The 13,420-nt window shown below is 41.0% G+C and overlaps 3 protein-coding genes, 1 long non-coding RNA gene and 2 other non-coding genes across 11 annotated transcripts in view; 1 reads left to right on the forward strand and 5 right to left on the reverse strand.

Moving 5' to 3' along the window:
- The window catches only part of chtf18 (CTF18, chromosome transmission fidelity factor 18 homolog (S. cerevisiae)), a 26,287-nt gene extending 24,740 nt beyond the window's left edge, over positions 1 to 1,547 (forward strand). For both annotated transcript variants that reach the window (XM_055023117.1, XM_055023118.1), the window contains exon 22: positions 1,229 to 1,547. In XM_055023117.1, coding sequence (XP_054879092.1) covers positions 1,229 to 1,350 — 122 coding nt within the window. In that variant the 3' untranslated portion in view covers positions 1,351 to 1,547. The remainder of the gene's footprint in view (positions 1 to 1,228) is intronic.
- Positions 1,386 to 4,114, reverse strand: LOC129353742 (guanine nucleotide-binding protein G(I)/G(S)/G(O) subunit gamma-13-like). Its single transcript, XM_055023119.1, has 3 exons — positions 3,864 to 4,114; positions 2,102 to 2,209; positions 1,386 to 1,749 (listed from the first exon to the last, which is right to left on the reverse strand). Exons 2-3 carry the CDS (start codon positions 2,197 to 2,199, stop codon positions 1,644 to 1,646), a joined length of 204 nt encoding a protein of 67 aa, XP_054879094.1. The 5' UTR covers positions 2,200 to 2,209; positions 3,864 to 4,114; the 3' UTR covers positions 1,386 to 1,643.
- Positions 4,115 to 4,884: 770 nt separating this feature from the next.
- On the reverse strand, positions 4,885 to 8,257 carry LOC129353739 (uncharacterized). Its single transcript, XR_008605070.1, has 4 exons — positions 8,141 to 8,257; positions 6,163 to 6,263; positions 5,928 to 5,966; positions 4,885 to 5,736 (listed from the first exon to the last, which is right to left on the reverse strand). It is a non-coding gene; the product is annotated as an uncharacterized LOC129353739 (long non-coding RNA).
- On the reverse strand, positions 5,806 to 5,894 carry LOC129353746 (small nucleolar RNA SNORD60). Its single transcript, XR_008605072.1, has one exon. It is a non-coding gene; the product is annotated as a small nucleolar RNA SNORD60 (small nucleolar RNA).
- On the reverse strand, positions 6,033 to 6,121 carry LOC129353747 (small nucleolar RNA SNORD60). The gene has a single exon (XR_008605073.1). It is a non-coding gene; the product is annotated as a small nucleolar RNA SNORD60 (small nucleolar RNA).
- Positions 8,258 to 9,587: 1,330 nt separating the features above from the next.
- The window catches only part of LOC129353731 (caskin-1-like), a 59,903-nt gene continuing 56,070 nt past the window's right edge, over positions 9,588 to 13,420 (reverse strand). For all 5 annotated transcript variants that reach the window (XM_055023097.1, XM_055023095.1, XM_055023096.1 and 2 more), the window contains 2 exons: positions 12,781 to 13,393; positions 9,588 to 11,335 (listed from right to left, as the gene is read on the reverse strand). In XM_055023097.1, coding sequence (XP_054879072.1) covers positions 11,251 to 11,335; positions 12,781 to 13,393 — 698 coding nt within the window. In that variant the 3' untranslated portion in view covers positions 9,588 to 11,250. The remainder of the gene's footprint in view (positions 11,336 to 12,780; positions 13,394 to 13,420) is intronic.

Genomic DNA, 13,420 nt, shown 5'->3' on the forward strand with positions numbered 1-13,420 from the left:
CGCACAGATTACACATGGTTATGAATGCAGCTGGTGGATTCATGTCAAATCAAACCCCAACGTGCCTTATCTCCTAATGACAGGAGACGTATTGGCTACACGTCGGTGGCTTTAGATTTAGTCTCCGAGTTGACTAGTCAGAAATATTCCACAAAGAATACAGGCATGTCGAAACGAGCTCAAGTCGCTCTCTGGATATCAATGGCTCGGAAAAAGCCATTTCATAATATCATTGGTAAAATGCGGTGTCAATCAAAAGGGGGGGCTCTAGCCTGCCATATAAAAGCAAAATAATGGACACCAGCAGAGTCAAAACCCTTAAATTTCACCCCTGGAAAATACAATGGATTCTACTGCAGGTTAAGGGGTTAAAATGTATTTTGAATATATTTTAACACTGAAATAGTAATATTACAATTTCAGTGGTATTTATGTGTAAATATGTGTCCTACTGAGATATTTGTTTTCATAAGACTGGAGCTAAACTTAATTTGAATTAAACCTGTGATCTGTCCTGGTTTACTTCTGAGCCATTAAATGGAAAGCTGTCTGCTGTGGGTTCCATTTCATTCTGTTTTATTTTATCACAGTTTGACATGTCTACAATATTACAATATTTTGATAATTTATTGTTTTTAAGTTTTTGTGCTTACAGTCAACACATAGTGACATAAAATCTAGCAAAAGAAATCACAACCCTCTTTAATTCAAGCGATGTGTGTCATCACCATCGATTTAGGTTTACTGTAAATAAATGACCTCGTCACCCAGTCTGGCCAAGAAAGCAGTATTTAAAAAAAGGCTTTATTGGCTCTAGTGGCCTTAATTTGATAGTTAATTTACAGGAAAGTTGGTAATGAGCGAGGGGGAAAGACATACGGCAAAGGTCGCCAGGTCGGGAATTGAACCTTTGACGACTGGTCGAGTAAAGACTAAGGCCTCTGTACATAGAAATGCTTCAATGGGGTGCGCAGAGGTTCAGCACAACCTAACAGATTGTTGCTCTGCAGCATGTAGGTTTGTGTTAAGACATTTCATTTTGGGCCGTCAGCCAGGACTTGAATAATATTCTCCTCAGCAGACTTCATGGAGTGGGACATTGTTCCTGTCAGTTGCCTTACTCAGACATCATTTTTGTGGCTAAATGCCTCATTTTGGAGTTTCTGTTGGTAATCTGAGATTTGCTACGTTAGAGTTGATGTTTAAAAGATGTTTCCTGTCCCTGCAGGTGAGAAGTGTGCTATTGTTGCGATGGGAACAGCCGTGGGAAACAGTGATGTGTGGTTCCGTTTCAACGAAGGCATGTCTAATGCGGTCAGACGCAATGTTTACATCAGAGAGCTACAGTAGCCCTCCTCCTGCATAAATGGTTCGACATCAACATGCTTTGTTCATTCAAACAGTCTTTATTTGGATTAACAGTGTAAAGAGCCAAAAAAAGAACATTGCGAGACCCAAGGAAAGATGTTCCATGTTGCACACTCAGTCTGACACGTCAAGCAACAGCATCCAGAAATCTCCAAATAAATAAACAGAAATTAAAGCAATGATGTTTGAGAGTGCATTCGTGTGGCGTGGCGGTGTGAGAGTACATGCTTTTTGTTTTTTCAGATTATATACATATTTGATTGTGTGTGTGACTATTAGAGGATCACACACTTGCCCTTTTCTACCCAGGGGTTGGCTCGCATCAGCTCCGGGTTCAGAAATGGATCTTCACAAACACAGCCTTCGATCCACTTCACCAGCCTGCAGAAACAAACCATCGTCACCGTGAAAGTTCATTCCAGAATGGAACGTTTGTGTGCGTTTGTGATTTTCTTTGTTAGTAATACCTTGTGGGGACCATTTTCCTGACACATACTATGTTGTGGGGACCAAAGCCTGGTACCCACAAGGGGAAATGTTTTTGGGTCATGGGTGAGATTTAGGACTAAGGTGTGAATTGAGTTTTGGATAGGTATGTAAAGATTTGGGTTAGGATAAGGTTTAGGATGTAGAAATGAATGGAAATCAATGGAAAGTCCCCACAAAGATAGCCACGCAAACATGTGTGTGTGTTTTGAGCGAGAGAAAGAAAGACAGTTCATGCTCCACTCACTCCGTTACAGTGATGGAGGATTTTTCTCTGTTGATCGCCAGTTGATACTGAAGACTTTCCACTTCTCTCTTCATCTGTGGGACGTCTAACTCTGCCATGATGCAGCTGCTGTGGTATAAACACACACACACACGTGAAACAGCATGATTCAAGCCAATGGAATCTTGCTGCAATGGAATCCTTAGACAAGGCCAGGAAGGGAGGCCCAGACTTCCCTCAGCCACTTGGGTCAACACCCTCCAGGACCCTGCTGAGGGTGTTGAACTGGTCCAGTGTTCTACGACCAGGGCAAAAACCACACTGCTCTTCCTGATTATGAGGTTCGACAGTCCAACGGACCCTCCTCTCCGGGACCCCTGCCAGAACTTGCCAGGGAGGCTTACTAGTGTGACTCCTCTGTAATTGGAGCACACGTCTGGTCATCCCCTTTTTTGAACAGTGTGTGTGTGGCAGATCCAGGGGGGGACTTTCCCTGATGTCCATGAAAAATTGCAGTCGCGTCAGCCAACATCACCCCACAACATCGAGCTTTAAGGAACACTGTGTGAATGTCATCCACCCCCGGGGCCCTGCCACCGTGGAGCTTCTTAACCACTTTGGCGACCTCGTCTCCAGAGATTGGTGGAGTCCCCAGTCTCCACTTCCTCAATGGAAGGCATGTTGGTGGGATTGAGGAGGTCTTTGAAGTATTCTGCCCACTGGCCCACAATGTCCCAGGTCGCTGTGGGACGTTGGGTTAGTGGGCACACCATCCTCACCATTAACAGTGTTGGTGAAACATGGGGCGGCAAGATACCGCAATGTTCAGCTTTTTACAAAATTATTAAGGCACTAATAACTAAAAATTGAATTACCAGTGCATTAGAATGTGTTGCATTATGAACAGTTTGGAATATCTCAACTTGTTAAATCAGCAGGAAAATGATTGGAATGTGAGGCTCAGTCAGTATGGAAATGGTTCACCACATACAAATTCAATCTGCTCATTCCCCAGAAAGAAAAACCCCAAGGGTTTTAAATATGTTGAGCGAGCATATGAAATCCTTCCCTTTTAAACACCCATCTATCAGAAACGATATTTGTTGAACAACTGGTTAGTTCCTTAAGTTTTGATTTTCCATACAATTTTTTTTTCTTCAACTAAAAATTTTAATTTTCAAAAACGAACTCATTTAAAAACCAGCATATAGCTGGGATGGCACTGTACACGCTATTACATATACATCATACAAATCTGAATAAAGCACATTGTACTGAAATGTTTAAATATGTCAAGACTTACTGCACATCCTGAGATCCATTTTCATCACAGTACTTGCATAAAGAACCAAACACTGTACTGTGTTTGGTTCTTTATGCCTGAGCCATATCTCAGCGGCTGAACCTGTCAAATCTGGATCCACAGCTCTACAAGCCCTGCTACTTACAGTGAAGTTATCTTTATTTATTTACAAAGCTCTCAGCATATTCCCTATTCTATCAACTTTCATTTTCACACTTACTATTTAATTGAATTATTTTTGATCATTGCGCCTCATCACGGGTATAATTCGGTCGCGATAAAACGGGAGGAAAGCAGCCATGGATCCATGTTGGCCCACTGCCTTTCATTCCGTCTCCATCCTCCAGAAGCTGAGATGCTGATCACTTTCATCAATGAATACATGTTTGCCGCTCTGTGGGAGAACTGCTGTCGAAGGCCTGTGATAAACCACAGCATCCCAGGCCGACATATCGCCAGAATGGGTGGCCGCAGTCTTACCTTCCGGTCTGCCGAGAGGACCGGTGGATGGAGGACGATGATCGGGCTTCAACGGCGACAGTATCGGCTGAAAGTGGCTTCTCTCCGGCTATTGCGAGGGAAGAGGAGGCGTAGGCGGTGTTTTGTCGGTCGGCACTCCCCTGCTCTCCTCAGACTGCGACTGGATGCTGGATGCGGAGTGAGGAAGTCGAGTTGCCTGTTTGACTATCAAACGAGGCTCAGGACACCTGCATGCAAATCCCGGCTGCGCTGCGGCTGGCCAATCAGAGAGCCGGAGGGAGAGCAAGCAGAATGAGGCTGGCAAAGCAGGACTGGCTCCCAGAGACCACCAGAATTACAAATAGTTGGTTTAATACTTTATTCTGATGCATTTCTGTTTTATGAACACTGACTCAAGGCTACATGCTGACGCAGTTGGTAACGCTTGTCTTGCAAACGAGGTTCTAGGTTCAATTCCTGGACAGAGGTCCTTCAGCATGGCGTTTCCATGTGCTCCCTGTGCATGGTGGGTTCTCTCAAGGTACTCCAGCTTCCTCCCACCGTCCAAAATCAGGACTGTTAAGATTAATTCTCTCTAAATTCTCCTTGGGTGCATAGTTGTTTGCCCCATCTCCAGTGAGACACAACATGTCTCACTTTAGATGGGCACCTGGACCCCTGCTGACCCCACTGCGGACAAGGGGGTAAGAAAATGGAAGGACGTCTGGCTAGAACCACTTACAAATAGCACTACCTCACCTTGTTTTTACAAGCAAGAATGACCTGCAATTATATGAAAACATTTGGATACTCAAGATGACTAACATTCTGGGGAAAAGATTAGCTGAAATAACTGCAGGGAGGCAATTCCATCATCTTCCAGCGGCTGACATGGACCTGAGGAAGGTTTGCTCCATTACTCAGATGTTTGAAGGAGCAAAAGTATCAATAAGATTAAAAGACATAATTTCCTATTTCATTCTTAGCCCATCTTTAATGCTTCACTAAAATGTATATATACTTTTAAATAACTTTTTTTTTGTTTAAACATTTTTATTAGTTTTGTGTTTCACAAACATAGGAAATATAACATTGTACACTGTGTTGTCTATCATATTACATAAGTATATAAGAGAAACAAAAACACCTCCCCCCTCCCCAACAAAAATAAATAAATAAAAAAAAAATACAAATAGAATTGTTCACAGTTCAGTTTTGATTGACCCCTGCAAGACTTAGAACAAGCTTTTTACTTTTCAATAAGTTGAAAATATATAATGCCTCATTAGAAGCAACTTTACAATTAAGAAAAAAATCCACAAAGCATTTTAGATACTGTTCAGTGGTTTATTCAGCAAATACAACTGAACAAAAAGGTTGTTCTTCAGATTCGATCTTTCAGCCTGCATGCGATGGACGGACGCCTTTTGTCAGAATCACATTTGAATGCAAACCAAAAACATTTAAGGTGGAACTATAGCAACAATGACAGAGCAGCAATTCAAGCGTAACTAACCCGCAAATCAGCTTGTCGATATCAAAAAACATTGTCGATATCAAAAATGTTACAAATATAAATCAGTTTTTTTGTTTTCCAAAAAGTACACAGGTTATTTTGGGGTTGAGGTTAGAAAGCAGAAGCTAGTAGCGGCTAATGGCTGCGCACTCTGCTCGCTCAGGACAGAGGGCAGCAAGATTTATTCATCACTAGTTCTGCAAAAAAAATCTCACTAGTCATCTAGAAAAAGGTACAAATATAGTTATAAAGTGAATAAGTTAATTATAGAACATCTGAGGTAAGAATAAGAATTAGCTTTGCTGATTCCATGCAACTTCAGAGTTTACCATGAAAGGGAGTCCCAGAATGAGGCGGTCTTCTGCGCTGGCTTTCAAGCTATTCATGAGGAACAAAAGTCTGTTAGGATTAAAACAATCTGCATAAAATAGTGAAGAAATAGACCAGCAGCCTCAGAATCAAGTTAGAATCAGGAGCTGTGGTTCAGCTCTCATAGTAGGTGTCAGAAAAGTTCACTTGTTCTGTCATCATTGGCTTTAAATGTTTCAATCAGCAGCAAATGAACCAACCTCTCTCATCCAGACATCCGTTTTCACTCCCATTCCCACCTGTAAAAAGGATTGTTCAGTTATGTCAAAGTGACAGCTCAGTGAAATAAAGCACTAATAATGAGCTAGCCTCAGAATGAAGTCAGAATCAGGAGCTGTGGTCAGGCTCTCATAGTAGGTGTCAGAAAAATGAGTTTATTTTGTCATCACAGGCTGAAAGGAGCCATGACTGCATTTTTATGAACATGAGACTCACCAGCTGATTTAATCCTGGGACTGTACCATCATCCGAGGATTCAATTCATCCAGTTTAGACCACGTTCACAGCCATTGGTTTTACGTCCTCATCCCCTCAGTCTGTGAACAGAAACGATTTTCCAATTCAAACAAAACTTGACTAGGCAGAACATTTTTAAAAAGAAATGTAAAACATCAGATCAATTATACTGACAAGAGTCCAAAAATGTGAGGCAGCAGGAAGTATTACAAAATTTTTGGATATTTAATATTTTTTCGGTCTTTTTTAGACCAGGCACGACCAATGTTCCCTCTAAGCTGCGCCTGCGCAATCGCGCACTGCTCACATATTCTCAACGCACAAGAAAATCTATGTAGCGCATAAAATAAAGTCCAACGTAAAGTGGACATTGAGCTCAGACATCAGTTTTGACTATGGACCAATAAAAATTTTTTTCCGTACTACTTTGCGATCGAACTTAGTGAGTGACAGGAATCCAGCCAATGATACGATACGTACCATCATCCGAGGATGATGGTACGTATCGTTCACTTTCGTGGGTTATGTACCTTGGTCATATGCGCCGTGCAGGTGAGAATAGTGCGGTAGAGTTAAGAAACGTAAAAGCCATCACCTTATCATGTCTACGTGGAACATCCACTCACCAAGCCAAAGTAAAAAAAAAGAAATGCACTTCTTCTAAGATCTCACCGTGGCTGAAGCAGGACTCTTACTTATAGCATGCATCTCATGAACAGCAATGTTTTCTTTTCTTTTCTTTTTTTTATTTTAATTGAGCAAATCACTTAAATTAAAAGCAAACAAATGAAAATTGCTGATGTAATTTGATTTTTTTAATAAGCCATGCAACTTTCTATGATTCCAGATTTATGATACTTGTGTGTGGCCACGCCGTGTACACTGATGATGCTCACAGTGGTCCTCAGTGTGCCCAGGAAGCTTGTGTGTACGCCCAGACACATGAAACATTAGAGGGAACATTGGCCATGAGTTATAATTTCCTATTGGAGAAAAGGGCATTTTTCAACGACATGATGTACATACAACTCAGCATAATCATTTACTAAATAACAAGTTACTTTTTATGTAATGGTAAAACAAAACATATTAAACTGAACTTTGTGCTGCACAAGATACCTTTAAATTCATTTGTTGATGTTTCATGTATTCAGATAAGACATCTGATTTTGATACAAAAGCTGCAATCTGCTATTTATTAATGTGTAGTGCACCCACTGTCCCCTCTGTGCACCAGAGTTTGGTGACTGACTGTGTAATTTTCTAGTTACTATAAATCTTATTTGTTTCAAATGGGATTTATAGTAACGTTTTTCAAACGGTTTTGTCACACAAGTAGGATTTTTCAACAGGCATTAACACAGCCACCTACAATTTAGAAACATCTGCGGTGCAGAAAGTTAATCTATGACACCGGCCCGGCTGACTGCTCCGAAGCAGGGCCCTAAAAAGCAGGTCCAGCCCCGAAAAACCCCCGATTGAAAAGCTCTGAAAGCGAGCCGAGCCGAGCCGAGCCGAGCCGGTGGAAAAGGGACCCATGGTGTTGCCCTCGGTTTATGTGCAACACATTAGACCGTCGGCAGCAGCAGCTAAGAAACAGACACTGAATCATCTATGCAGAATATTGGTGAAACAATTCTTTGAGTTCCACTGATTATACATTTCAAAGCCCAGGTAAGAGTAGACAAACAGCCATTTAATCCATTATCAAACTTGATCAAAGGCGGAAAACCGAAGTTGACCGGGTTTCATATCAAACACTAAAACGCGTTCAAGCCCATATTTTAAAAGTAAATGAAACCACGAGATATTATTGCAAAGGAATCGTGAGAACATTCTAGCAGCACAGCCTCGTGCCAACACCACGTTGACTTGAACACGTGAAGAATAGTCACCGGTTTTCAGCGCGGTAACCCGCGGCAGAAAGGAAAACTATACAGCAGTAAGTTGTAGTAACCTTTAGAAGCCAATAGCTCTTTGTAGGAACTGGTCCTCTCTCCTTCCATGTTGCTGCGAAAAGAAGGAACTTTTACCTTTAACTTGCAGTTAACTTCGTGGTTCCGTAGCAAGCCCCGCCCCTCGCTGTGGTAGAATAGGAAGGGGCGGGACTTCCTGTGTTATAGAATGTTGCACTCTGACAGTGGAGGGGGCGCTATTTCATATATTATCCGCGGTCTCTGTTTTAATTTTCTTTTGAAATCTGTGATATGTCTTCATTTTTAGGAAGCATTTTCTCTCTTTCCATGTATTTGAACTTCTATCTTTTATTTACTTCAACGCAGCTCACAGTTTTTAACATTCTGTAGTTTTCTGTGTGCTTCCAAACCTGTTCCTTAGCCGCATGTTTTCAGGCCTGCTACTGCCTCTAGTGGTGTGGGGGTCTAGTATAATTACATTACTAAATCAGACCTCAAAATGGTTCCAGTTTCTCTGCCCAACCTGTTGAAACTATGGCAATTTTTTAATACTTGGGTCATTCAGCTCAGCTTTGCTGAAAACACTGGTTATATTTTTAAGAACTGTTCTGAGAGACTGTGTCTTTTAAGAAGACTGAGTGATCTTCAGGTTACAAAACTAGAGCTTGTTTATGAGACAATGTTTAGTGTTTTAACTTTTCACCTCCTCAGCTGGTTTGGTCACATGAGCTGCAGAATACATTTAAACTTTAAACTCTTCTTGTGTAACTAAAACATCCCACTGTACTTCTAATTTAAGATCTTAAAATAACCTTACAAAATAGATAGATAGATAGATAGATAGATAGATAGATATAGATAGATAGATAGATAGATAGATAGATAGATAGATAGATAGATAGATAGATAGATATAGATAGATAGATAGATAGATAGATAGATAGATAGATAGATAGATAGATAGATAGATAGATAGATAGATAGATAGATAGATAGATACCTACCTACCTACCAACCACGGGCATCATGGCTGCTTCTCTGATTGCTTCTCCCAGGCCGGCCTGCATAGGCAGAAGACCTTCTCTTGGTCGGTTTGCAGCTTATGTGAGCTTGTGATATCGTTTAATAGAAACTCTATTTACACTGAGATTACTTTAAATACAGGCTATTTATCAGGTATGTGACTTGGATACTACTTAAATGTATTAGCGTAAGAAGACAGAATGGGCAATCGTGTGCATAACACTTTTTAATCTTTTATTTGTTGAAGAGTATGAAAAAAATTCAAATGTTTTTCTTCGTTTCACAATTAGGCACTTTTTGTGTTGATCAATAACATAAAACTCCAATGAAACAGACTGAAGTTTAAGATTATAATGTGACAAAATTTGAAATTATTCTATGAAACTTGTGGAACGCATTAATAAAGCTGTTGAAAAAAACATGAAATAGTACTAGGTCAAAAATAAAGATATTTCAACAGTGACATCAGGTATAATTTACACATTTATTCTTATGACATGTGTACAGGAATGCATCATCACAGCAGAAACACCCAACTGAACCCAACCATGTCACAACACATCCAGAACTCAACCAGTAATATACAGGCTCAAATCAGCTCAGCCCATTCAATGTTTAACACCATCATGATCATCATCATAGTTAGAATTCTTAATAATATTATTATTCACATAGAACAGTTTCTCAAATATATCTCTGTTTTCAAAGAGCATAAAAATACAAGTGAACTCTTCATTGGGATGAAAACTGGTGGTTGGTCTGTTGTCTGGGGGAAATCACTGGAAACAGAGAACTCTTGGAAGAGTGGAGCCAAACTTATTACAGCTTATAGAGCTCATAGATATGGAGGATTAAACTTCAGGGGTACAAGACTCACAAATAACTGAGAAGTTACTTCCAGACAAACCAGACAGAGAGGGTTTAAAGAGATCAAAACATTATAGTAGACAGAAAGAAAAACAAAAAAATATATAAAGTACACTGCCAAGGCACAGAGATTTGTAGATTTACCTAATTAGACACAGATTTCAAATAAGGGCTGTGGGAAGAAGAAGTAGGTCAGATAAGGGAAACTTCACTAACCGACAATAGATGGAGCTCTAACAGCTCAAATATCCAGGTCTACTATAAACTATGTGTCTTTTTTACTGTATGTACCATGTAAAGCATTGAAATATATCTTCTGAAAACACCATTCACTGCAGCAGCACACAAGGATATACCACATAAGTGTGAGTGTGCAGGCGTGTGCATGTGTGTGTGTATATGTGTGTATGTTTGTCTGTGTACTTGCATGTATTTCTGATGAATTATTTCCAAGCAATCCTTCCACACATGATAGATAAACAGCAACACCACCAGCAACATTTAAAATAATGGAAGTCCCACCAATGTGTGTGTGTGTGGGTGTGGGTGTGTGTGGGTGTGTGGGTGTGTGTGTGTGTGTGTGTGTGTGCGTGCGCTTGTTTGCATTTCTTATAAATTTATGGGACACATCTGTATTTAGTTTGTCTGATCAAAATGGGTGGTGACTCAAGCGTTTAAGCAGGGAATACACACACTCGAAACAACCACGATAACGGCACCGACGACAACATGAACAGAGACGACACGCGGGGCAGGAGTCCTCCACTCACACAGAGGAGCAGGAGGCTACAATTCATCTGGAAAAAAAGGGATTCTTTTTTCAGATTGGAGAACTCAGACAGCAGCTTTTCTTTCTGTGTGCTTTTTTTTAAAAAAAAATCCCTCTGTTTTCTATCAGGTTATCAATCTGCCTATCAGACTATTTCTGTGCTTAGGTTGGCAAGCAATATGCTTATCACATAAAAGGATGCGCAAAAAGATTGTGCTTCTCGGTCCACGCAGCCCTCTGGGCCTGGGCGGAGGCATCATCATGTGGGCTGCAGAGGTCAGAGGTTGTGTGGGAGCATTGTCTTTGCAGCAAGAGAAGGAGCAACAAACAGCTTTCCCCCTCCTTGGAATTTGCATGCGGATACTCAGGAAGCTCTTACAAAAAAATTTGCACGCCAGCATTTCGCCTTGGGAAAGACTTTTCTTTGTACACCAACACACAATGAGGGGTCAGAAGGGAGGACCTTGTTGGAAGAAGCTTGTGGACAGGAGATCAGTCCAGCATTGCATCCAGCTGGTCTGCCAAGTCGTCAAACATACTGCCGATGTCATCCAGGATGGAGACTGTTGCTTTTTTGCTGGAAACAGAATTAAGATGGGAAAAATTCATAAAGTTCCAACACTAATACCAGGAATAAATCTCCAGCACAATTTCCTTTTCTCCTACATTAAAATTTCCAGCGTTTTCATCACTCGTATGTTCATTCTAACTTCTTTCAGATATTTTCTACAGTGATCAGATTAACTGTAGGATGGATAGATAGATAGATAAAAAGACTTCCTGAGTCTGTGCAGTAACTCTGAGCTGGTATACCAAAACCAAATCAATTATAATGAGAAATGAAAAGACTTTTTTTATACCATACATGAGACAGATATACCCAGTAATGATTAGAATCATGGCCCAAGTCCCACCTAAACCAAAATGCAGGCTCGGTCGGAACAGAAATATTTCCTTGATAGTAGGGATGGGCATTTATTGTATCATTTATTGTGATTAATCTCTTATGATAACAATTTTGATTTATCGTTGTCACAATAACGTCCATGTAATGTTTGAAATTGCCCCAAATTGTTCTTACTGCTGGGATTGTTACTTGTACTGTTTTCTCCACTGTTTCTTCAACAGATGCTTCAATAAATATGAAAATATAGTTACTGTGCAGTTTCATGATACAAACACACTGTTTTGTGGATGGTGTCCTAATGAAGTGCATAACAAATGCAAATATTTTTCAAGAGCATTATTTTTGGCTCTAGTTGCTGTGACACAGTCACAGCCATACAGTTACCTAAAACGTAAGTTATATATAGTTATTATTGTCACTTTTATTGTTATAACAGTAGTATCAAAAATATTATGACAAAACCTTAAATCCATATCGCCCACTCAGTGGCACATTTAAAAAGCCTGCAATATATACAGCGCAGAGAAAACCAAATGAGAATATCTGATTGTGTTAATCTACTGATTATAGTCTGAGTTCAGGAGCAGAGGGAGTAAAGTAAGAAAAGAACTCAAGTTGATCAGACAGGAACAAACTGAGCCACAATGCTTGATAGGATCGTTTTTGTAAAACTGAGAAAAACGTCCCAGAAGATTTAGACTTGACTCACCCTGCGGCTGCAACAAGCGGAGCTGGAAGATATGCAGTGAAATCTAAAAATGGGACATTGTTTACTCAAATGGTGGTCTAAAAACAAAAGCAGTAACGGGTTTGGGACACACTCAGGTTAGGTCGAGTTTTTTACGCCCAGCAATGCATGACCTTAAATGTGGTAGTAGGACTTTTTGCCATTTTCTTTAGTAGTAACTAATAATACTAGTATTAGTTCTGTATTAATTTGCTAACTTCTGAGACAGGTAGGCCATTCCTTGTGAGGTTAGCATTATGTGTGCAGGAAGTTATTGCAACATCCCTGGTTTGTAAAGTCATTCATCTCACACAATTTATATGATGATTAAAGTTAAAAGTGACGCCGACATGCGTCCGTCTGAAGTTCTTTATTTATGAATACTCACTCATTTGGTCGGTCCTCCTCTTTGATTTGATGCTCTCCAGAGTGCAGAGCTGCAGCCAAGGAGGCGCTGGTCTCCTCCAAACGATGCTGAATCATCCCTTCTTGCTCTCCTTCTTGACTCTCCTCTTTTGCTTTCTCTCTCCTCAGAGGCCTCCTTTCCATCTCCTTCAAGTTTTCATCCTCTGTCCTTTTCTTCTTCTCCTCCTCCTGTTCTGTTTTCCTCTGCTCCATCTCTCTCATCCTCTTCTCTTCTTCTCTTATCCCCTCCTCTTCCTCCTCTGCCTCCTGCAGGTCAATGGAGAGGCTGGTGATGGAGGAGCGAGGAGGTTTGACTGGGTGTGGTGACAAAGTAGAAGGACTCTGGGCGGGAGAGATGGATGTGAGAGGGAGTCCCGGAGAAAGAGAGGGAGCAGAAGGAGTGTCAGGAGCTGGGAGTGGAGCAGCAGCTGGAGGAGAGAAAGGTCTGTGGGCCGGAGTGGGACTAGTAGCAGCTGGACTGGTAGAGGCAGGGCTGGGGCTCGCAGCTGCTGAAGGGACAGCTGCTTTTCCTGGTTTGGGAGCCGTTGGGGGCCCCCGGGGTTTCGGTGATACAGGAGGAGGGACACGCTTTGGCTCTGGTCACAGAAAAATGACATGAAATG

The sequence above is a fragment of the Poeciliopsis prolifica genome, unplaced genomic scaffold, assembly GCF_027474105.1.
Source record: "Poeciliopsis prolifica strain line A6 unplaced genomic scaffold, Auburn_PproV2 SCAFFOLD095, whole genome shotgun sequence".
NCBI lineage: Eukaryota > Metazoa > Chordata > Actinopteri > Cyprinodontiformes > Poeciliidae > Poeciliopsis > Poeciliopsis prolifica.

Excerpts from the sequence above, each read along its gene's own strand:
- LOC129353742 (XM_055023119.1), bottom strand. The coding sequence starts at position 2,199 with ATGGCAGAGTTAGACGTCCCACAGATGAAGAGAGAAGTGGAAAGTCTT. Across the intron at positions 1,750-2,101 it reads TCCTCCATCACTGTAACGGA|GCTGGTGAAGTGGATCGAAG; the intron begins GTGAGTGGAGCA and ends TTGTTTCTGCAG.